Raw genomic sequence first — 25,656 nt, 5'->3', positions numbered from 1 at the left:
CACCATCCAGCACTCACACACACCCCACGATCGAGTAGGAAGCCGTAGCCCGGCCAGGCAGGCCTCGGGGCGCCGTCCCCGAGCTCGAGCTCGCCGGCGATCCCCTCTGGTCGCCGCGGTAGCTCCAGCCCCTCCCAGGCCTGGGCGACCCCTCCAAGGCCTCCGCCTCTCTCCGGTGAGGCCATCTCGCCCGCTTGGAGCCTCTGGAGTGACCTCTGCTCGCCGTCTTCCTCAACTCCGGCGACCTCCACGTTCTGCCTCCGCTTGCGAGCTAGTTTCCGACGCCGTCCGACCACCCCTAGCCACGCTACGGGTACGGGCAGGTGCGCCATCGTCCCCTCTCTCAATCCCTCCCTCTCATTTGGGCCAAGGAGCCCTCGTCGCCGGCGAGAGCTCTGGCGAAGCCGCGGCCCTATCTGTTTCTCTCTCCCTCTTCCCCCACCTGACTAGCGGGGCCCGCTAGTCAGCCACTCAGTACACGCGCGAAGCGGTACGAGTGGTGGCGCCCCTGGGATTTACGCCTTCGACGTCACCCCCCCCCCCAGCTGTTTCTTTTTATTCAAATTCATTTATATTCCAGAGAGCTTCAAACAATTTTAACTTTTTAACCATAAGTCCAAATGAGATGATTCTTTTTGCATTGTGTTCTTTGAAAGGAAATCTAACAACTCACCAAAGATGAGATTTTTCTGAGCTGTTTAGAATTTTTGGTGAATTTCAGAAGTGTTCTTGATATTCTCTTTTTGTGTTTAAAATTATTTTCAGAAGGTGAGGCTTGTCTTGAGGATCACCAGGAGGCTTGTGAACCTCATCTGCACTAAGGCAAGCCACAGCAACATTTTTATGATGCCATTTCAATATTTGTGATTTTCTCAATTAAATGAAATGATTAACCCATGCATTTAAATAATTATTGAATTATTTGTATTCTGTTAAGTATTGGTCAGTTGTTATGCTTGATTTACAGAATAGTTGAAACTAGTTTAAGTGGGTAAAGCAAGTTAAAATTTATTTGAGGTGATGTTAGAAATAATTTTGTTATGCATGTTAGTAATTATTTAAAGCTTTGTGTTTGCATTCTTAAATTGATAAAAATTTGTTAGAAAATATTCTGTTAAATACTTGTTTAATCATATTACTTGTCTTACAGAATGTTTGAACCCAACTTAGTGATAAAGAAATTAAGAGTTGTTGATAATGATATCTTTTGGTCAAGCATATGAAAAATTTATCGGAGTTACTTTCTTGCGTAGGAAATTAATAAAACTTGTTGCAAAATATTTTGGTTAAGTTGTGAGTCATTTTGAGCAAGTAGAGTAATATGAGTTGTTGACGTTTATGCTTGGTGTGCATATGGATGACGTCGGTCATTTTTATCAATATGTGATGCATGTGTTGTTTTGCATTTCATGGCATGCTATGACACCGGTCATTTTTAATTAAAAGTTAATCCTGAATATAACTCAACTTGAATATACCGTTGACTGGGTCATGGTGCCGCTGAATCGAGTTTCTTTCGAGTGCAACCACATTTGCCTTGTGGGAAGGCCTTGATTCGGTCCATTGACACGGCCTCTGGTCGGTGCCTCCATCTAGGGAAGATTATGTCGTGTTTGCCCTGGCCCGGTAAGCACACAGAATCTTGTGTGCTCGTTGATGAGATTATGGTACCTAGTCCCCGAGTGGGAGTGTTTTGACCACGACGGTGGTCGGGGTGTCTTTGGTAGACACGGGGCCACCCAGGACCAGCCCGTTGGGGATTTGGGTCGGAGTGGCCGGGAGAGTGCTGTGGCAATGGTGGGGTTTTGTCGGAATGTCGTTGGTCCACCCGAATGGGAATGCGAGGCCATGGGTTCCGTGGTGTGGGTACAGTGTGCTACCTCTGCAGAGTGTATAATCTATCGATAGCCGAGTCCACAGTCACGGACACCTCGTACTAGGTCCCACCATGAGTCAACGTTTAATAAAAATTGCACACTAAGCTATGAACTTTGCATTGTCAATGGATGGCAGAAAGGCCATCGAGGTATTTGGGACCAAATGATGGTCGTGGTTGTGATCGTCGTAAGGATCATGAGTTGTTCTTGAGAAAGACCACTATGGTGGTGTGTTTGTGGTCCAGAGATGATCACAGTTGGTAAGCTGTCCTGAGGGACGTTCGGGCTTGATCACAGCATGTTGACATATAATGTTGTCATTATGATTATGCTTGCTGTGAGCTTGCAAGTACATTCAATGTAATGACCTGGCGTGTCATGCCAGATTTCAGGAAAGTCTCGTTGGAAAGGAGCGTTGTTCGAGTCTAGATCGTGTCCACACCAGTGTCCCTGTGATATGGAGCTTCCGCTACGACGTTATTCCGCTGCCACGTAGTTGTTCGAGTCGAGGCCCCTTTATGTTCACTAAATAATGTACATATTGTTCCGCCGCACCGATTGTGCCGCTTGGCCTCGACCACTGTTGTAATATGAACTCTGTTCCGCTAGCATCAATAAAGCGGTTGCTTTCTGTACCAATATGTTGTGTGTTGCGAGAAGACATGATCTCTAGGCTGGCAATGCAGGGTAAACCGGTCGCTCTGAGCCGGGGTGCCACAACGGTTGGTATCAGAGCCGCGCTGGCTGTAGGACACGCTAGACTACGACGTGTTAACTGGACGCTAGACACGAGTAAATGTGAGTGTCGGTAGCAGTTATAGCTGGTTGTTGCATTGTAGTCATTTGATTATTATTTTTATGCTAACCTGTTAATGGTTGTGAGTGTAGATGGCTCCGGTGTCGTATCCGTGCCAGTTGCAGTTGATGCCGTACACGTCACCGCACCTTCTCCGCAACGTGTGGCGTCGGCTGTACCCTCACGGAGACGAACCAGTCTACCGTGTGTACCGGGAGCGTCTAGCAGACTCAGTGTATGAGTATCACGCAGTGGTTACTCTGCGCACCAGTTCCGATTCCGGCTCTTACACTCGCACTTCTCGGAGCGGTTACGCCTCCGCCGCTTCTCAGGCTGTCCAGTTTGCCGCATATGAGGTCCTTGTCGAGCTTCGTTATACCGAGGTTCAAATGCAGCATCACCCAGGATTCTATTACTACCCATCTCTGCACGACAACGGTCGTGTCCGTTTTCCTCTCGTTAACCCGGAGTCTGATAGTGTTGTTAGCCATCTTGCTCGCTATATCACTGCTAGCTATCTGATGATCCACGAGCTGGCTCGAGAGCTGACTCGTGCCCGTACTGCTTTAGCCGCTACCTTGGTCACTACTAGATCCACCACTACTCCATCCTCACTGGGATTTACCCCTTATGTCCCAGTTAGCTCTAGCTCCCCTATTTCGCCGGTTACTCCCCCGAGTAGCACAGGCGTTCCGGCCGTGAACCCTCTCAGTACTCCTGCCGAGTGGGTCTCACTTCTTGCTACTCCTGCAGCCCCGATGCTTCATCCTACCCCTGCCCCTGAGGGAGAGCCCTCGAGGCAGCGTCGTCGTGTTACCTTTAACCCGGAGGTTTCCGTTAACCACGTCAGTTCGGGATCTGAGACCGCTTCAGGGGAGGACACCGCAGCACCAGCAGAGCAGTAATGCCTTTGAGTATTCGTAGTCGTCTAGATGGTGTACGGATGTAGTTGTACGAGTCATGATGCTTCATGTATGAGAGTAGTGGAACCAGTCAGGTTGTTAAATTTTCATGTATGAGTCTATGTATAATTATGATGGGACTTTAATCGCCGTATTCTCTTCGCTCTTTTGTCTTTTTCGAGAATTGTTGCTGGCTTTTCCCCAATTTTATTCTTGGATGTCTCTCATCTCGATTTCGTTGCCTTGGGAAAAATACTCAATAGGATGACGCGGGCAGGCGGCAGTAGCAACGTTCGTGAGGGAACTCCTGTTCGTCGTTCCGCACGACAGGCAGGATATTCTCCCGAGCCGTACATTCAGCCACCACCTCCTCCGCCTGATCCTCCCTCCACCGAGCAAGTTCTGCGTATGTTTGAAGAAAAAAGGAACAATGATCTGATTGAAATATTGAGAAGTGTGCAAGCTATAGTTGGACAAAATGGAAATCAGAATGGTCATCACTCAAAGCTGTCAGATTTTCAGAGGACCAATTCACCCAATTTCAGTCAGGTTGTTGACCCATTGGATGCAGACGATTGGTTGCGCACCATGGAGAAAAATCTTGAGATCGCCCGTACTGAAGGAAATGATAAAGTCCCATTTGCAACCCATTACCTTGAAGGCGCAGCTGCCATATGGTGGGAAAATACAAAAGCCATGTGGCCGATTGATGAGGAAGTCACCTGGGAAAAATTCAAGGATAAGTTCCGCAAATATCACATCCCTACTGGAGTTATGAAGGCCAAACAGCGTGAATTTCTCGCGCTTGTCCAAGGAAATCAATCTGTGCCTGAGTATCTACAAAAATTCAATCATCTGGCCCGTTACTCTCTGTACGACGTAGCCACCGAAGAAAGGAAGATGGACAGATTTCTTGGAGGTTTAAATCCGCAACTTCGGTGTGCTCTCAGTATGTTTGATTTCACAGATTTCCAAACTCTGGTAGACAAGGCATTCATTGCTGAATGGGAACACAAGCTTATATCAGATAATAGGCATGTTAACGACAACAAGCGCAAGTTTGAGCCAAAGAAGGATGGGCAACCTATGCAAAAGGCTCGTACCTGGCAGCAGACTCAGGTGGAATACCGGCCAAATTGGCAGCAGAATGTTAACAAGACCACCACTCAAGTCAAGAATGTTGGGGCCAATCCAATGCATGAGGAGCGGCAGCGCAATAATTCTTGTTTCACTTGCGGGCAGCCCGGACATTATGCCAAACAGTGCCCCAAGAACCACAAGGTGAATGCGCTGAGCAGGCCACAAGTCAACTTTATGGAGTCAGGGCCAACCCAGCAAAACTTCACTGGGCACGTGAATCATATCTCCGCCAATGAATCCCAAGAGAAGCCAGAAGTCGTCATTGGTATGTTTTCTGTTAATGACATACCTGCAGTAATTTTATTTGACTCTGGGGCTTCCCATTCTTTTATTTCTCAGAGTTTTGCCGCCCAAAACAATTTTCCTTGCACAATTTTGGGCAATAATATGCTGGTACAAACCCCAGGATCTATAATCAAGAGCAATCTAGTCTGCAGTGATCTGGAGATCCATATCAACGGGGTCCACTTTCCAACATCTCTGATAATCATTGAGTCTGAACAGTTGGATATTATATTGGGAATGAATTGGCTGACCAAATATCAAGTTTGTATAAACTGCGCAACCCGAGAAGTCAATTTAACCAGTCTGAATGGGCAGCTCACCAAATTCTATGCTCGCAAGCATATACCCAAGCCAGAACTAGTGTGCACTGCTGTGGTCGAATTGGAATTTATTCCTGTGGTCAGTGAGTACCCTGATGTGTTTCCAGAAGAACTGCCATGCATGCCACCAGATCGGGAATTGGAATTTGCCATAGATCTTGTGTCCGGAACCGCACCATTATACAAGAAGTATTACCGGATGCCCTCATCAGAATTAGTGGAACTAAAGAAACAGCTTGACGAATTACTCCGGAAAGGTTATATTCGTCCCAGCTCTTCACCGTGGGGGTCACCTGCAATCTTCGTGGGTAAAAAGGATGGCAGTCTCCGTATGTGCATAGATTATCGCCAGCTGAATGAGGTCACCATCAAAAATAAGTACCCACTGCCAAGGATTGATGATCTGTTCGATCAGCTCAGTGGGGCTAAAGTATTCTCAAAAATCGATTTACGGACCGGGTATCATCAGCTCAAGATTAAAAGGGAAGATATTCCTAAGATCGCATTTACTACACGATACGGTCTTTACGAATATACTGTGATGTCCTTTGGTCTCACCAATGCCCCTGCCTTCTTCATGCATATGATGTACAAGGTGTTCATGGACTTCCTCGACAAATTTGTGGTAGTCTTTATCGACGACATCCTCATTTACTCCAAGAGTGAAGAAGAGCATAAGGATCACCTCCGGGCAGTGCTACAACGGCTCCGCAACCATCAGCTATACGCCAAGTTCAGTAAGTGTGAATTTTGGCTCAAGCAAGTTGGGTTTCTCGGGCATGTACTATCCGCCAAAGGCATAGCCGTGGACCCGAGCAAAGTAAAGATGTGCTCGATTGGGTACCGCCCATGACTGTAACACAGATCCGGAGTTTCCTTGGATAAGCTGGATACTATCGTCGTTTCATTGAAGGGTTTTCCAAAATTGCTAAACCTGTGACGGAACTGCTCAAAAAGGATACAAAGTTTGAGTGGACCAAGGACTGTGAGAAGAGTTTTTATGAGCTAAAGACGCGTCTGACAACCGCACCCGTATTGACTCTTCCAGACATTTATCGCAGCTTTGACGTGTACTGCGATGCCTCCAGACAAGGTATTGGTTGTGTATTGATGCAAGACGGCAAGGTAGTAGCCTATGCATCACGACAACTACGACCACATGAGGGAAATTATCCTACTCATGATTTGGAATTGGCTGCAGTGGTTCATGCATTAAAAATTTGGAGGCACTATCTCATTGGAAAAAGGTGCCAAATTTTTAACGACCACAAAAGCCTCAAGTACATCTTCACTCAGCCAGATTTAAATCTCCGTCAGCGAAGATGGTTAGAGTTGGTCAAGGATTATGACCTTGGAATAAATTACCATCCAGGCAAGGCCAACGTCGTTGCCGATGCGCTCAGTCGAAAGCCCGTCAGCTTAAATGTCAATTTAAAATCATTGCCTGCCGAACTTCAGGAGGAGATCGCTCAGCTCAACTTGGTCATCGTGGATGCTGGCCTCACTAATATTTTGGAAGTTACCCCCACACTTGAGATGGAAATCCGCAAGGCCCAGCCAGATGACGCCAAGCTACAAAAACATGCAAGGCAGCCCCCAGATTTCTTCAAGGACAACTTCGGTACCCTCCGATTTCGTGGACGAATTTGTGTGCCAAATCAACCAGACTTGAAGAGGAAAATCTTGTCAGAAGCACACGAATCCTCGTATTCCATTCATCCGGGAAGTACGAAAATGTATGAAGACCTTAAACAAATATTCTGGTGGAATGGGATGAAGAAAGACATTGCCTATTTTGTAGCCTGTTGCGACATATGCAACAAGGTGAAAGCAGGGCATCAGAAGCCAGCCGGACTTCTCCAACCACTACCAGTTTCACAATGGAAATGGGATGATGTTTGCATGGACTTCATCACCGGATTGCCTAGGACTCGGCAAGGCAAAGACACAATCTGGGTTATAGTGGACACCCTAACCAAGGTTGCTCATTTCATCCCGGTCAGCACCAGATACAGAGCAAATGAACTGGCGCAACTGTATGTATCCAGAATCGTCAGTCTGCATGGGGTACCCCGGACTATCACTTCCGACCGAGGTTCTTTGTTTACCTCCGCTTTCTGGTCCCGCCTCCATCAAGCCTTGGGGACAGCACTAAAATATAGTACTGCTTATCACCCCCAGACGGACGGTCAGACAGAGGGAGTAAATCAAATACTCAAAGATATGTTGCGAGCTTGTGTGCTAGCCAACGGGGCGAACTGGGAAGATTGCTTGCCATACGCCGAGTTCTCGTATAACAACAGTTTCCAGACCAGTCTAAAGATGTCACCCTATGAAGCTCTATATGGTCGTAAGTGTCGCACTCCTCTAAATTGGTCTCAAGCTGGAGATAGCCATATCTTCGGAACCGATCTCATGATGGAAGCCGAGAAACAAGTCAGGGAAATCAGAGACCGACTGCAATTGGCCAAATCCCGTCAGAAGAATTATTATGATGCAAAGCACTGGCAGGTCAGTTTTGAACCCGGAGAACATGTGTACCTCCGAGTCACTCCTATGAAAGGAGTTAAGCGATTTCAGACTCATGGAAAGCTGGCACCCAGATTCATTGGTCCATTCTCAATTATGTCTCGAGTGGGTACGGTTGCATACCAACTGGAACTACCCCCGGAGCTGTCAGAAATACACAATGTGTTCCATGTTTCGCAATTGAGACGATGCATATCCCCGCCTGAGAAAAGGACTGCAATGGCTGAGATAGAATTGGCAAAGGATTTAACTTATGAAGAAAGACCGTCCAAAATTTTGGATCAAGTGGAAAGGGTCACTCGCAGCAAAGTCAGAAAATTTTTCAAGGTTCAGTGGGAGCATCACACCGAGTCAGAAGCAACTTGGGAGCAGGAAGAGTTCCTTAAGAGTCAGTATCCAGAGTGGTTTTCCCAAGCAACCGAATCTCGAGGACGAGATTCATTCTAAGTGGGGGAGGTTTGTGACAGCCTGGTTTTTGCCCTTTCTTATTTGCTTGAAATTTCATTTGAAAGTTTTTGAAACTTGGAGTTTCTGAATCTTTTCATTTGGACTTAAACACTTGGGCATCCTTGGCTTTCACCCAAGTGTTCACTTCTCTCCCAAACCATCACTTCACTTCTGTCCACCACAAAATAACCTTTGGATTCATTTTCTCTCAAAAACCCTAAGCCAGATCTGTTTGCTTCAAGGCAACCCTAATTTTTATGGCTCAGAAAATTCTAAGATAATTCACAAATATTCTAGGGACCCTAGGGCACCTCCCTGAGCAAAAATATTTCATCACTTTTTGGAATATTTTTGCTACAGAAAATCCTTTCTGTTCTGGACAGAAATGGTGGTTTCTACAGCAACTACCATTTTACTTGCTCCATTTGACCTAAACTTTCTTGTGCATCTTTACCTTAGTAACTTATAACTAGCCTCCAAAGCACAGCCCCAAACTCCCAGCCATTTGACCACACTAACATCACAAAGTTACTGACCAGAAACTTACCTGGCTTGTAAAATCTTCTCTACTGCACCTGGATCCAAACCAAACCGTGGTAAACTTCGAAACTACCACGAACAACATGCCAGACATGATTTTTGGACGAAGGCTGGCCTGAGGAGAGAGTTCGCTCGGTGACCACGCGTGTCCACGATGCCAGGCATGCGTGTCGACGCGCTCTGGGTGACGCCGAGCGCTCTGTTCGAGCGTGCTCGCTTCCCCCGCCTGCCCAACCATGCCAAACCCCGCCACCATCATCGTCTCGACGTCCTTAACTCCTCCCTGGCACTCGCCGACGCCGGAGCTCGCCGCAGCGAGCACGGGCAAGGTCCGGCCAGCCCAATAGTGCGGAGCGCACTGTGCTCGTCGCCATCCCCTTGATCCTGTGCTCGTCTCCGCTCGCCCACAGTGCCGCATGACCTCCGTCGCCTTCTCCCCCTCTCACTGACGCCACTCGTCGCCGGGCGCCGTGGACAGGTGTCCACCGGCGGAGCCCGAAGCACCCTCGCCGCTCGCCTATAAATAGAGCCACCCCCAGCCTCCTCGAGCACCATCCAGCACTCACACACACCCCACGATCGAGTAGGAAGCCGTAGCCCGGCCAGGCAGGCCTCGGGCCGCCGTCCCCGAGCTCGAGCTCGCCGGCGATCCCCTCTGGTCGCCGCGGTAGCTCCAGCCCCTCCCAGGCCTGGGCGACCCCTCCAAGGCCTCCGCCTCTCTCCGGTGAGGCCATCTCGCCCGCTTGGAGCCTCTGGAGTGACCTCTGCTCGCCGTCTTCCTCAACTCCGGCGACCTCCACGTTCTACCTCCGCTTGCGAGCTAGTTTCCGACGCCGTCCGACCACCCCTAGCCACGCTACGGGTACGGGCAGGTGCACCATCGTCCCCTCTCTCAATCCCTCCCTCTCGTTTGGGCCAAGGAGCCCTCGTCGCCGGCGAGAGCTCTGGCGAAGCCGCGGCCCTATCTGTTTCTCTCTCCCTCTTCCCCCACCTGACTAGCGGGGCCCGCTAGTCAGCCACTCAGTACACGCGCGAAGCGGTACGAGTGGTGGCGCCCCTGGGATTTACGCCTTCGACGTCACCCCCCCCCCCCCAGCTGTTTCTTTTTATTCAAATTCATTTATATTCCAGAGAGCTTCAAACAATTTTAACTTTTTAACCATAAGTCCAAATGAGATGATTCTTTTTGCATTGTGTTCTTTGAAAGGAAATCTAACAACTCACCAAAGATGAGATTTTTCTGAGCTGTTTAGAATTTTTGGTGAATTTCAGAAGTGTTCTTGATATTCTCTTTTTGTGTTTAAAATTATTTTCAGAAGGTGAGGCTTGTCTTGAGGATCACCAGGAGGCTTGTGAACCTCATCTGCACTAAGGCAAGCCACAGCAACATTTTTATGATGCCATTTCAATATTTGTGATTTTCTCAATTAAATGAAATGATTAACCCATGCATTTAAATAATTATTGAATTATTTGTATTCTGTTAAGTATTGGTCAGTTGTTATGCTTGATTTACAGAATAGTTGAAACTAGTTTAAGTGGGTAAAGCAAGTTAAAATTTATTTGAGGTGATGTTAGAAATAATTTTGTTATGCATGTTAGTAATTATTTAAAGCTTTGTGTTTGCATTCTTAAATTGATAAAAATTTGTTAGAAAATATTCTGTTAAATACTTCTTTAATCATATTACTTGTCTTACAGAATGTTTGAACCCAACTTAGTGATAAAGAAATTAAGAGTTGTTGATAATGATATCTTTTGGTCAAGCATATGAAAAATTTATCGGAGTTACTTTCTTGCGTAGGAAATTAATAAAACTTGTTGCAAAATATTTTGGTTAAGTTGTGAGTCATTTTGAGCAAGTAGAGTAATATGAGTTGTTGACGTTTATGCTTGGTGTGCATATGGATGACGTCGGTCATTTTTATCAATATGTGATGCATGTGTTGTTTTGCATTTCATGGCATGCTATGACACCGGTCATTTTTAATTAAAAGTTAATCCTGAATATAACTCAACTTGAATATACCGTTGACTGGGTCATGGTGCCGCTGAATCGAGTTTCTTTCGAGTGCAACCACATTTGCCTTGTGGGAAGGCCTTGATTCGGTCCATTGACACGGCCTCTGGTCGGTGCCTCCATCTAGGGAAGATTATGTCGTGTTTGCCCTGGCCCGGTAAGCACACAGAATCTTGTGTGCTCGTTGATGAGATTATGGTACCTAGTCCCCGAGTGGGAGTGTTTTGACCACGACGGTGGTCGGGGTGTCTTTGGTAGACACGGGGCCACCCAGGACCAGCCCGTTGGGGATTTGGGTCGGAGTGGCCGGGAGAGTGTTGTGGCAATGGAGGGGTTTTGTCGGAATGCCGTTGGTCCACCCGAATGGGAATGCGAGGCCATGGGTTCCGTGGTGTGGGTACAGTGTGCTACCTCTACAGAGTGTATAATCTATCGATAGCCGAGTCCACGGTCACGGACACCTTGTACTAGGTCCCACCATGAGTCAACGTTTAATAAAAATTGCACACTAAGCTATGACCTTTGCATTGTCAATGGATGGCAGAAAGGCCATCGAGGTATTTGGGACCAAATGATGGTCGTGGTTGTGATCGCCGTAAGGATCACGAGTTGTTCTTGAGAAAGACCACTATGGTGGTGTGTTTGTGGTCCAGAGATGATCACAGTTGGTAAGCTGTCCTGAGGGACGTTCGGGCTTGATCACAGCATGTTGACATATAATGTTGCATTATTAATAATTGGTTAAATATCATGATATTGTTTGTCATTATGATTATGCTTGTTGTGAGCTTGCAAGTACATTCAATGTACTGACCTGGCGTGTCATGCCAGATTTCAGGAAAGTCTCGTTGGAAAGGAGCGTTGTTCGAGTCTAGATCGTGTCCACATCAGTGTCCCTGTGATATGGAGCTTCCGCTACGACGTTATTCCGCTGCCACGTAGTTGTTCGAGTCGAGGCCCCTTTATGTTCACTAAATAAGGTACATATTGTTCCGCCGCACCGAGATTGCCGCTTGGCCTCGACCACTGTTGTAATATAAACTCTGTTCCGCTAGCATCAATAAAGCGGTTGTTTTCTGTACCAATATGTTGTGTGTTGCCAGAAGACATGATCTCTGGGCTGGCAATGCAGGGTGAACCGGTCGCTCTGAGCCGGGGTGCCACACATATCTATAAAAAAATACCAAAAATACCTTGCTGCAATTTATTTACTTTTATTTAGTTTTACGTTCTAGCAATCTTTTATACCTATCTCTATCATATCTCACCTTTGCAATTAACCGTGAAGGGATTGACAACCCCTTTATCGCGTTGGGTGCAAGTGTTTGATTGTTTGTGCAGGTGCATAGATTGGAGACTTACTTGTACCTCCTATTGGATTGATACCTTAGTTCTCTAACTGAGGGAAATACTTATCTCTACTTTGTTGCATCACCCTTTCCTCTTCAAGGGAAAAACCAACGCAAGGTCAAGAAGTAGCAATACCTCTCTTCCCCCCGCTCGCTTGGGCAATGACATTCAATTAATATCTCTCTTGTATTCCTCCCTTGTGCAGTGGCCACCCTTTCAGTGAAGAATTTGTCCAATCTACATGCATGCTCAATATGCTAGTCCCTCTCATCTCCTTGCACTTGGCATGCGTAACAACCACCCTTCCAACAAGCATGGACACTGGGTTGGCAATGGCGCAACTCCCTGATATCAGTACTCATGGCCCTTCCTTGCCGAGAAAGCATTGACCTAATTGGAGCTCTCATGGAATATGAAAAGAAGATACAAGAAATATTAACTTCTCTCTAAATTCATGTATGGGTTTTCTTTTCAAAGGTTCTCTCACATATGTCGAGTCCTGGGAAATTTCGGGGTCAAGATACCAACACTTTGGCTTTTTACGGTTAACCACTATCGGCTATTGAGTTTGACACTGCCTTCGGTTCGGCGATCGATTTACGCGTGTTGTGACAGTCAGCTTTCGGCTTTACCCAACTGAGGTACTTGACAGGTTAAACCAGAAGTAGCAATTGCAGTGGTGTTCCCTTTACAACTTAGCCGAACGTGCGAAAATGTAAGGGGTAAGCACAGGAGCCAGGCAACCCGACTATTGACCAAAGACACAAGTCGAAATCGACATATATAATGGCTATAGGTCCGAGGACATCGTGATGAGGACTTCGTGGAGTACCTTGGCGCTTTGAAGGGATTTTGCTCTTAATTAAGCCCCCAGTTAATGGTGCCGACGCTCAAGGGCTTTGAAGGCGCATGGGAAAAGAAAAATATTGCTGTCGTGAATTGAAAAGAGAACAAGGATGCACCATAGTAAGTGTATGTGTGTCCCGAAAAATATTCGGGTGTCTCTTTATTCTAGAATTTATAAGGTTTAACCTGATACACGAGCTATATAATTTTAAAAAAATCATGATACAAAGGCTATCGGAAGAGTTAGGGTGCCGAGCTCCGAGCTCCAGGCTTTATGTCCAGCGTTGTTTAGCCGATGCGTTTTTCCTCTGTGCACCCTTGTCAGGCCAAGGGTTGCTGCCTTTGTGTTGCACCATCTGAATAGTGCTCCCTCGTCTAAGCTGAGGTAGTTTGCCGCCGTGCTCACCTTTCTTTATTCAACCACAATTCATGGTGATCAAGTGTCTTCAAGTATGCTTCTATGGTGGTGGCAGTGTCAGTCTAAGCTGGTGTTAGCCCCTGGTCAAGCTATTAATGTAGTTGAATTGCCGAGGTATTTGCGTAGCCGGGCTTCGAACAACATTCGACTTTGTAAGCACTTGTGCCTAAATGGTGTGGACCAACTCCAAGCCATAGGTTTAACGTCTTAACTCAGTGTATGGGTTATGAGCTAAATACTCACTGTCTGAGGATTCTGACACGATCTCTGGTTAACCCGAGGTGCCGTTCCTGATGATTTCGTACTCCACCGCCCTCAATGGAATTTTCAAGGCAAAGTTATGCACCCGAGGAACGTAGTCCTCGGTCATGTGATGGGGGAGGGAAGCGTGTGCCCCTATTTAGGGTCACCAACCTCTACCTCTGAGGTGACGCCCATTTCTCCTGCGTTGGAGTCTTCGTTGGATGTGCCACGGACTGGCTTTGGACGCTTGACCGTATCTCGGCTGTTTGATACCACTCGGGCCTTGGACGCTTCCTTGGCGGCTTGAACCTCAGCCACAAAGCATGCGGTCTGCTCTTCTGTTCAGAGAGAGCTTTACTTGTTGCCATTAACTGTAATCATGTCGTAGGGTCCCGACATCTTGAGCTTTAGATGGGCGCGGTGTTGGACAACATGAAATGGGGAAAATTGTTCTCGAAGAGTGCGTGATAGCCACTCCTAAAGGGGGCAATATCGAAGGTTAACTCCTCACTTCAAAAAAAATTGAATGTGCTGAAAACCACGTATAGGGTCACCCTGTTGGAAATATTTTCGAGAGGCAATAATATTTTATCCTTATATTTCCATTTTCATAATTAAGAGTTTATATTCCATGCTATCATTACTAAGGAAAACCCTAGTAGTAGCGCGGGTTTTGAGGCTATCAGTAGCGCGGGCAGCCGCGCTACCAATAAGGCGCTACAGCTAACTGTTAGTAGTAGCGTGGTATGTACCCGCGCTACTACTATTGACTATATCAGCAGCGCTTTTTCGAAACGCGCTACTATTAATTAGCTGTAGCGATTTCCTAGCCCCGCACTACTGCTATATCTTCCATAATTTCCCCCCGGCTTCCTACACCGTTTCAGCTTCAATAAACTGCAATTTCCAGATACTAGGTACTACTAGATATCAATTTCATAAAGCATTATAGGTACTAGGTAGTAGTCCCTCGGTTCCAAATTACTCGTGGTGGTTTTCGTTCAAATTACCCCGACAAAGTCATCACGTGGCAGAATTATGTCCCATAGGTTGCACACCTCCTCCTCGCTCAGCCTCATTCTTTGAGCTGCGATGGCTTCATGAAGTGGGTTCTCATCATCTTCATCGAGTGGGTCCTCATTATCTTCATCATCTTCGTCATCTTCATCATCTTCGTCATCTTCATCATCTTCCACCAGGTTGAGATAAATGACAGCCAGCTTGGGTCTTTCTGCTCTGAAGGAGAAGCTGATCAACTCACCACCAGTAAGACGCATGCGGGCGAGGAAACGGGCCCATCCATCTCCTCCAATCTGCGACATATTGCGTCCTTTCTCGACCTCCATAGTGTACGGCCCCCCAGGAGCCTCAAATGTCACAGTGTCTCCTGTCAGCTTGTTGAATTTCAACCTCACATTGCATGGGACTATCTGTGTAAAAAAAGCAAAATGACACAATGAAGTAATGCTAACACTAAAAATAAAATAGTTGTTACATTTCATCTAATTTCTTACCGCCGCATGACGAAAACTCGGCTGGAAGTAGATGCCGAACAGCTTGCACAGTCGACATAGTGGCGGTGGTGGTGGCGCCATTTTCCTAAAGCAATATGAGCAAAGGATTAACGATCCACTTCACAGGAAAGAAAAACAGTAGCATGTGATATTTTTGGTTCTTCCGCGAGAAGCAATTTGATGGACAATTATAATCCTAAGATCTAGTAACATATTAGATGACAAGGTACCACCTACCAAAGCATTTCGGTGGCACCTATTGCCGAAAAAACTTTTCACAAATATCTACCAAATCAGGGTACCACCTACCAAGACACTTCATCTAATTTGGCCCCTATTGCCTAAGATAATTGATTAGAAAACAAGTGGCATATTTAACTAAATTGGCACCAACATTTTGCCAAAAAATAACTTATTACAAAAAAACAAAAGCATCTACCTATCCATGTACAGAAAAAATAACAATAAAATGGTGCATACTAAATCAACTAAATCAACTAGCCTACTAAATCCACTAGCATACTAAATCAAAATATTCTAAATCAACTAAATCAACTAAATCAAAATGTTCTAAATCAACTAAATCAACTAGCCTACTAAATCAACTAAATCAAAATGTTCTAAATCAACTAAATCATATCAACTAAATCAAAATGTTGCATATGAACTAGCCTACTAAATCAAAATGTAGCAGGGAGGAGGGAGAAGGAGGGGCGACTCGAGGAGGGAGAAGAGAGTAGGACGGAGGAGGAAGGCAGAGCGAGGAGGGGCCGGCCGGCGGCGAGTGGAGGGAGGACGGAGGAGGAAGGCGGAGCGAGGAGGGGCCGTCCAGCGGCGAGTGGAGGGAGGACGGAGGAGGAGGCCGGTACCGAGTCCAGCGAGGAGGAGGAGGTGACAACGGCACAGAGGGAGGAGGGGCGACGGGGGAGGACCAGCGCGGGGGGTTGAGGGGGAGATCCAGTGAGTGTGTGAGTGTGAGTGGATCGGATAGAGAGGAGAGTGGGGGTGGGAGATGAAATGGCTTAGCAGTAGCGCGCTAGGCGCTACTGCTAAACTACCTAGCAGTAGCGCCTTTCACAAAGAACGCGCTATTGCTATGTGTCAGCATGTAAAAATAGACATCAAAAATACATTGATCATCAACGATCTTTTTGTGTACAATTTGATTTGTCAATATGAGTCCTCACCGGTTTAGGAACTGGTGAAAACTCATATTGCGGCCACAAATTCTACACATAGAGTTCAATGAAGACCAAGTGCTTGTCAAAGTTTGAGAAGTAACATATTTAAGGTGGTAGAAACTCTGATCACGGAGTGAGGTGGGACTAAATTTTTGTAGTAAACTTAGCAGTAGCGCTTATTGGTGAAATGCGTTGCTGCTATGATCCGTAGCAGCAGCGCTCTTCGTGCTAACGCGCTGCTGCTAGAACTAGCCTCGCGGCGTCGTGGGAATTATAGCAGTAGCGCGTCTTAGAGCGGGCGCGCTACTGCTATATTAATTTCAGCAGCGAGTTTTGTTTGCGCGCGCTTCTGCTACGTAGCAGTAGCGCCTTATTTTAAAGCGCGCTGCTGGTAAGATTCTGTGTATAGGCTTTTCCCTAGTAGTGTATAATTGCTATGACCCTTGAATATGTGATTCGGTGGAAAACTCCTATGCACATGTGGAATAATAAATGGTAAAGAATAGGTTCTTAGACTCGCCTCTAAGACAGACTCTAGTGTTGTTGGTGATCATGTTTTTCGGATCTTAGGGTATGGTTAAGTGTAACGATAGTCCTAAAACAACACTAAGAGTATGACGTTATAAGAACGATCACATTGAATCGACCCAAACCTATTTGTTATATTTTGAGATAATGTCATCTCAAAACAATTGTTGTAACACGGAGTGTTAACATGTGTTTTAGTTCCTCGGACCATGAGAATATCGTAGTCACTTCCTATCATACGGTGGACTTTGCGGTTGCTCAAACGTCATTTGTAACATGGTGATCATAACAACAACTTACAGTTCATCAAAAAGTTTGACAAGGGACTAGATAGCTCGAGAGTGGGATTTGCTCCTCCAACGGTGGAGAGATATTCTTAGGTCCCTCTCGGTGACGGCATCCATCATCATCTGGCTAGACACAAGTGACTATGTCACGGGGATGCCGGAACACTTCAACGAGAAAGAAGAACAAAACCGGCAATGAGGATGACGGTATAGTGAGCATGTGTATGACTCAAGAGGATACCAGCACACCTAGGGTTTTGTAAAGTATCGCGAAGCAAAGGGAACATCACATGATAGCCAAAGGTTCACCCGAATGTAATTCGTGTGATCCTAGGGATCCATATGGACGTCCACGGTTCCGCTATCGGTCATTGAATGAAGGGGTTTCGTTCATGTCTATGATTTACCAAACCTACGGGGTCACAAGCTTAAGGTATTCATGATCTGCTAAGTGTTAGTCGAGAGTATAGAGGATTTATTTGTGAAATTGTTTCGTTAATATTCGGAATAGTTTCGAGAGGAACCGAAAGCATTTCGGGGTCACCGGACGAGTTTCGGAGTTTATCGGGCAATACCGGGTATTACCAATAAATAATATATAGGTGAAAAATGTTCCAGGAAATGTTAAATTAATAATAAAAGGCTCTAGTAATTGTTAGGAGGCTTTTATATTTAATTTAATATTAACATGCCTTAAAAGGCTAAGTAGTGGAATGAGTATTGGGCCACAAGGACCCAATAAGAGAGGCGCCATCCCTTAGTTTTTCTCGAGGCCAAGGGGATGTCGAATTGGTGTGGGAAACCCCCTCCTTGGCCGGCCTAAGGGGGAGATTTCCTTCCCCCTTGTGACGCCCCCTCCCTCTCCTCCAACTTTTGGACACTTTTGGACACACAACTTTTGGATCCTCCTCTAGTTCTTTTTTTAGATCTAGAGTAAAAAAACTACTCAAAATAAACCACAAATTCAGAAATCATAAGAGGCCGAAGGCTATCCGGTACGTCGGCGATCCTCTCCTGATCTCCAAGAAATCTGGTTGCCGCAGCGAGCTCATGGGCGAGTGCATTGCATGCTCTCCCCACGTTACTGATGCTAAAGGTTGAGAAGACTGGTTGCGCTCGTTTGATGTCTTGTAGCAGGCCGTAGCATGAAGAGCGAGAGTTGTCTCCTGCCTCCTCTAGTCCTCTAGTTCTAGTTGATCCTAGTTAATCAATTAGAGCTTGACCTAGATCCTCTAATCCTCATAATTAGAAGTCAGATGTGGTTTTAATCTTCTCCCTCTAATTCTCCGGTGATGATTAGCTCTGGACGGCGAAGCGTTGCCAGATCGTAAAGACCATACACTTGCAACCAAGTAGAGAGGTCGTGCTTTCGGTCTTCCGTTCGAGGGATCGTTCGTGGGTGCTTCGCGGGGTCGTTCATCGGCGGTTTGAGCGACTACAAGTACGATCTACACCGACTCATCTGCTTCCGCTGCACTCCGGAGTCGGTAACAATCGTGATCCAAACTGTTTATGCATCTTCATATTGTTCCTGGGTGTTCCTAGGGCGATATTTTTTAGTTTCTGCTAAGTTTCCCAACACACCCATCCCGAGCACTGTGCTTCAATCCAAGGTATGTTTCCTTTGAAGAGGTGGTGCTGGGTTTGATTCTCGTCGGGTCTATATGCATCTTCTTGACTGTGTGTGCATATATTAAGTTGAGGTTGCTGCCACCGTCCATGAGGACTCGGGTTAGGTGAAAGCCGTCAACTATTGGGTCGAGTACCAATGATGTCGTGTCTTCATGACGGATGCTGGTTGGATACTTGGATGGTCTCATCTGTCGAAGATGATCGGGGTTTCTGACCACGGATTATATTCTAGTGCAGCTGGCTCCACGGCGTACACTTCACAGAGCACACGCTTCCTTTCTTTCCTACTAACGTGCATGACATATATCATGTTAACGTCTATGACTTCAAGAGGAAACTATTTTTGGCCGGCGTTGCCTGGGCCTAGCTGGTCTCTATCCTCATTACGAGCTTGGCTCTTGCCTTGATTGTCGGCCGCCATTTTTCCAGCCAGTTTAATCACCCAACAGTTACGGGTGGTGTGCGTGGCTGGCTTGTTAGGACTGCTATGAATGGCACTTGGTTTATCCAGTATTTTGTCGACTGTACTTAGGACCGTCTGTGCCTCCTTGAAAAGGCTTCCTCTTGTTGCCAGCACGACGGTTGGTAAAACCTGCATTGATTGCGGTCTCCTCGGCGTTGCTGCTACTGCCTCTGTTTTGCCGTTTATTGTTTCTTTTGAGCCGAGGTTTTCCATTGCAGTCGCGCACCTCGGAGGTGCCTGGATCGCCACCGTGGTTGCTCTTCCGAGCCAACCAGTTGTCTTCACCGATGCAAAACAGGTTCATGAGTTGGGTGAGAGCCGCCATAGATCACGGCTTCTCTTACCCAAGGTCTCTAGCCAGCCATTTGTCATGAATGATGTGCTTAAATGTGGCTATTGCTTCGACGTCCGGGCAGTCCACTATCTTGTTCTTCTTAGTTAGGAATCTATTCCAGAATTTTTGGGCTGACTCCCCTGGTTTTTGCACGATGTGAGCAAGGTCATCGGCCTCCGGAGGTCGGACATATATGCCTTGGAAGTTCGCTCAAAATGCCTCGTCAAGGTCTTCCCAATTGCTGATAGAGTCCTCATGGAGGCTATTAAGCCAATGTCGAGCTGATCCTCTGAGCTTCAAGGGTAGGTATTTGATGGCATGGAAATCGTCGACTTCCTCCATGTGCACGTGCATGAGGAAATCCTTGATCCTTACAACGGGATCCGTTGTGCCATCATATTGCTTGATGTTAATGGGTTTAAACCCGTCTATGAACTGGTGTTGTATTACCTTGTCTGTAGAACACATCGGTTGGGCAGCTCCTTGGATCCTGACTAGCGTGATCGATATCGGTCATAGTTACGTTCCGATCACATGTATAGTCGCGTATATTGTCGTTCTTGGCTAGCCAAGCCAGATATCCAGCATGTCCAGCGGGTGGGCATTCCCTTGCTTTGTAAATCGACTGAGATGGAGCTGCTTTCCTTTGAGGAAGCTTCTCCCTTAGATCGGGGATATTTTTCTTACCACCAGTCGGCCTATCCCGGCCCCGAGGTAGGCGGTCGTCCTGTTCGGCCCACTCGCGCTTGGATAACATGTTGTCTTCATCCTCCTTGTCAAGCTCCGGAAGCAAGTTTCTTCGGGGGTAAAATTTATTAGCCCCGGTCTTCGCAAGCTTATCCTCCAGGTCCTGCTCGTCCCTGAGGAGTTTGACCCATCTATGATTAAGCTCATCCTGATCGGATTTGAGCTGCTGGGTCTTTTTCTTAATGCTTTTGGTCGTGATGGCCAATCGCTTGCGGGAAGTCTTGAGCTGAGGTGCCTCGAGGGGTTGCTCAAAAACATCAAACTCGTCGGCACCGAGGCTTCTATCTTCCTCGGACTCTGGATAATAGTCAACGTCCTCTGGGTCGTCTTCGTCCATGTTCATCGGATTGTCGTCGTTGTTGTTGCCATTGCCAACGTCGCTGCCGGCAGTCTGGTTTTCGGCGCTGTCTTGTGTGGCGTCGTTGTCGACGGTGTCACTGTAACCAGCGTCGCCATTGTTTGTTTCGCCATTACCTTTGTCTCCATTACGATGGCCTCTTCGTCGGCGTTTAGGGGTTTTCCGCTTCATCTGCCGTCTTTGGGGTATCAAATGGACAGAAAGAAATGAAAGGTTCAAGATGCTCGAGCTAAATCTCGAGGTAGAACATTCTCTTAATTTGGCCCCATTCATCATATATCGATGAACAATGCTCACATGATTCCCCCCTCTTATATGCAAGGGGGTGGAAATGATGCCCCTCCTCGTCCTCCACAAGACTAGAGGAAGTGTCAAAGGATGTGTGCTATGTGATGTGCGGCTCCAAACATTTATTTTGCATGTAGTGTGCTCTAGAAACATGCATGTGATGTTAATGTGTGTCTACAAACTTTGATTTTGCATGTGATGTGGTCTATAAACTTGTATGAATTAAACATAGCTATGTGAACTTGATGTGGTGTGTATATATATATATATATATATATATATATATATATATATAGATCCCAGGATCAGAATAGTTATTCTGATCACAGCGCCCTTATAAGGAGCCACGGAGGTGTTTCCCGAATTCCAGTCCAACCACCCCGTGTACTCCCACTACCCACCCCGAGCGCCGCCGGCCTCCCATTCCCCGACGAACTACCCCCACCTCCAAACCTCACTTCCCACGACATCCGGCGACCGGCACCTTCGGCGAACTGCCCCCGCCTCCGGGCCTCGCTGGCACCTATCCTGGGAGTATTTAATGAAAAACTACCACAATTCATGAAACCGTACCCACAAACTACCACTTTACAAATTTGTACCGAAAACTACCACTTTCTTACTAAAATTTCCCTAAAAACTACCATGTCTGTAAATCGACCGTTTCGTCCACATTGCAAATCGACCGTTTCGTCCACATAGGTCCACTTTACAAATGCAATCAGGTCCTTAAAAAAAATTTAAAGCGATCGGGTTCCTGTACAATAAAATAAAAAGCAATCAGGTCCCGCCGGCGAGCTCATAAGCGGCAAGCAGAGGCAATCAGGTCCGTCCTTTATTATTAGGTAAAGAAATGGGTGTTCCGTTTACTAGTTAAATTCTCTCTCGTCGCCTTTGTAAATTTGTCATCAATCAGTCCTATTGCTGGACGAGCAGCAACTGAATGTTTCCTTTGCTTCAACTTCAACAATGCAGAAATTTGTAACTTGCAATGAAGCAATGCATGCGTGTTGCAGTAACACTGAAACTCCGTTGGTGCAGCAAAGCAGTGGAGAAGAGGAAGCACAAGGGAGCTTCTGGGTTTCATGTTGCATTTTCTCTCCATGTTATCATCTGTGGCATGACACCAGTTTTGCAGTTGCAGGAGAGAGGCAAGATACGGCTACGGTTGTGATCTCTGGACTGCTCAGGTGTGATGTGCTGGCTCTGCAACCCAGCCCCAAACAAGGGACCCGATCAACCATGTTCGAGTGAATGGCAGCCCCAAACTTTACTAGACTGCAAGATAAACAAGGTTCAGTGAAACGGCTCAGTGCACCATACAAGAATAACTCAAGCATCGAAGATTCTAACAGTTACTCACCTCAAAAGTTTTGCAGCAGAGGTAAAGCGGGGGAGAGAGTTGAGAGCCATCAGCAACAGTTACATATAGAACAACTAAGGAGTCTCGCCACGAAGGCACGAGAGCCAGCCGTCCACCACTGGACGGTGAGCGTAGGGAAGGCATGGCCGCCAGAGGATAGCGTCGTCATGGCAGTCCTTTCTCAGGCGGACAAGAGACAACGGCTGATCCTGGAACACGACAAGGTTCCGGTGCTTCAAAATATGTCAGTGGCACAGGAGAACAAAGGCATTGGCTGCAACCTGCAACAGGGGCGACGGCCGCAAACAAGGCTGCAGACACGTCCACCAGGTGGAGCTCCCGGACAGTGGCACCGTCGGGGACGTGGACGCCGATGGTCCACCGGAAGGAGGTGGCAAACCGACAGTGGAAGATCAAATGGTCAGCACTGTCCAGAGGGGCACGGCGGATGTCACACCCAGCCTCACACTCTTCGACGACCTTATTTTTGAGCAGCAAGTCTCATGTGTGGATCCTCGCCTGGGTGAGGAGCCAGCCGATCTTGTAACAGATATGTGATAACTGCAAGACTTTCAGGTACTAGTTTGGAACCCAATCAACCCATACTAAATACTTGAGCATGACACCATATTTAGTAAACCATATACCATATGGACCATGACACCATATTTAGTAAACCAGATACCATATGGACCATGACACCATATATATCCCAGCATTCTGCATGATGCATGTGCCGTTTGAATTGCCCCTTCTTTTTCTTCAATGTTCCTTCTATGTGGCTTTCGTTCAGTAACTTAGGCACCCTACCTGAAGATGTTTTTATTGATACATATGATGAGCCGCTGAACATTGAGGTTTGTGGTTCGATCCTTCTGACTTACGCTACTCTTCATCGGCGGCGGTTGTTGTTCTGCCTCCCCTGCATCATTTGCGGTTTGACAACACTAGCAGTTCAACAGTATGGTCAGGATTCAAGTAGGAAAAACTGGTCAATCAGAAGTTCAATCCCCGCAAAAAAAGGTTCAAAAAAGGAAATTAATTAGAAACACACTGGTAGCTAGTGACAAACAGCAAACTTAGAGAGTGCTTAGTTTTAGCTACGGGCCGAATCATTTTGCTCTCTCCCCTGAACAAAATAAAGAAATAATCATGCTCACTATATCTGGTAAGATGCATACGTACTGTTTAGTACTATATAGAAAATCTCCATATTGGTTTCATAAATGACACTAGCATCTCCTTACACTCTGTATATGCAGCATAGAACAAGACCAACCATCCACAAAATTCTGTTACTGCTACAAAAACAGGGCGTCATCAATGTTCAGCATTGATGGACAGCAAGTCATATCGAATATCTATTTGCTTGACAGAAATGGAAATAACAACAGAAATATTACTACTTGGATAACGGAAACTCACATTCAGCCGACGCGAACAGATAACAAGTGACCACATTAATCAGTACTACATAAACGCAAATAAATTTAGGTGACCAAGTCATTCATACAACTAAGCACGCATTACCCACTGGATCGGTTATCGCTTACAAAATCTCTACCGGTGACCAACATTGTTCAACGCCACAAAACATCTGGAGAGCGCATATAATTTGGAATGCTAGGAGGCCATATCCAAACCAGTGCCACGGAACCAACTAGAAGAGTGATTTTTGCAAAGGTCGAGCAAAATCCGCAAAGCAGGGAATAAAAGGTAGACCACCCAGGAAATCTCCAGTGGTGCACATGGGATGCACTTGCCTGCTGTCCATATCATACGACAGATTTACCTCCTTCCAGTCAGTAAGGAAGATAACATTATGCTCCGGATGAATTGCAAACACATTGTACTTATGGGCCCCATCCTCTTGGCGGCGATAATCCTCTTCCTCATCGGATTCCGTTTCTCCAAAGAGCCGCGGGACGTCGACGGTATGCTTTAGAGTCCACTCTTCTTCATCAGTAGCACAATAATCCTTGAGCACCCACACAGAGAGCTGGTAATCATGAGGATCCACATACCAAGCATGAAGGAGTCCCTGAGAGCACCCCACCGAACCATAACCAGGTATGGCTCCTAGCATGTCATCTGGGATAGCAATCTCCCGACAAACCTCCCCCTCCATGTCCAGCACGGCTATCAAAGGCTCGTCGACCGTCAAATGCAGAAAATGCATCATGCCATTGAGGAGGACGGCACATTCCGGATTGATGGCGGGATACGCTATGTCTTCCCACCCGCTGCTTGGAGTCCATTGTCCGGTATCCGACGAGTATACCGCCACGACGTCAACCGACTCCATGAGGGGCGCAAACGCCACGAAACGAGACGGGACGGCGGGGTCGAAAACCAGGAAGGGATACATCAGCTCGAAGCATTCAGGGTCTTCGTCGTCTTCGCCCAGCCATTTTATAGGAGGCAGCACGGTCCACTGCTCGGTCATCGGATTGCACACGACAAAGTCGAATTCGTCGTCGTCTTCCGATTCCCAGCACTTGCAGAGGAGGAGGCTGGTGGAGCATTGCTGGAGCTTGAATCTTTGGTAGCTCTCGCGCAGGAACGGGAGCGAAGCGTCGACCAGCGGGCGTCCGCCGGACAGATTGCTGAAGCAGAGGCTGCCGGCCAAGTTGTTGTGGAAGAACCCGGAGAGGGTCTGCGGCGCCGTCTTGATGCTTTTGATGAGGTCGGAGCAGAGCTCGGCCCACTGCTTGGAGACGCACTGGAAGCGGCAGAGCGACCGGTAGGGCAGCCGCGCCAGGATCTCGGCGAGGGGGCCCTCGGAGGAGACGCTCCCCGCCGCCGCCGCCGTCGGCGGCGGTTGCCTCTGCTTCCTCTGCTTCTTCGTCTTCTATGAACGGACCGAATAAAGATTAATTAGGCTCCCGGGCGATTCCCTTCCATTGACCCAAGAAAGATTGATTGGAAGAAGAGGTACGGATCAGACCTGAGAAGCTACGGCGGGGAACGGCGGCGCAGGACGGGACCCGTCGCGGCGGCGGATCGCCGGCGGGTGGCTCTGCTCCTTTCCCGTGCGGCCATGCTTGCTTGCTTCTCCTCCCCCGGCTGGCATCGCGCTCCTCGTGGACTCGTGGATCGGTGGCTGGCCGTCGTGGGAGGAAGTTCCGGAGCTCGCCGGAAGTCTAGGGTTTGGAAGCCGGAAGGGCAACAGAGCGGCGGCGGCCGCGGCTCGTGCTCCTCGATGGCATTCACGATTTTTCCAGAACTCTCCGAGATAACCGTCCGTA

General features: G+C 47.2%; 1 protein-coding gene across 1 annotated transcript; it reads right to left on the bottom strand.

Moving 5' to 3' along the window:
• Window positions 1-23,789: 23,789 nt before the first annotated feature.
• LOC109785117 (F-box protein At5g49610) lies at window positions 23,790-25,656 on the bottom strand. The gene is made up of 2 exons (XM_020343721.4): window positions 25,356-25,656; window positions 23,790-25,259 (listed from the first exon to the last, which is right to left on the bottom strand). Exons 1-2 carry the CDS (start codon window positions 25,479-25,481, stop codon window positions 24,069-24,071), a joined length of 1,317 nt encoding a protein of 438 aa, XP_020199310.1. The 5' UTR covers window positions 25,482-25,656; the 3' UTR covers window positions 23,790-24,068.

This window comes from Aegilops tauschii, chromosome 7 (assembly GCF_002575655.3).
Source record: "Aegilops tauschii subsp. strangulata cultivar AL8/78 chromosome 7, Aet v6.0, whole genome shotgun sequence".
Lineage (NCBI taxonomy): Eukaryota > Viridiplantae > Streptophyta > Magnoliopsida > Poales > Poaceae > Aegilops > Aegilops tauschii.
This window is presented reverse-complemented; position numbering and strand designations above follow the sequence as displayed.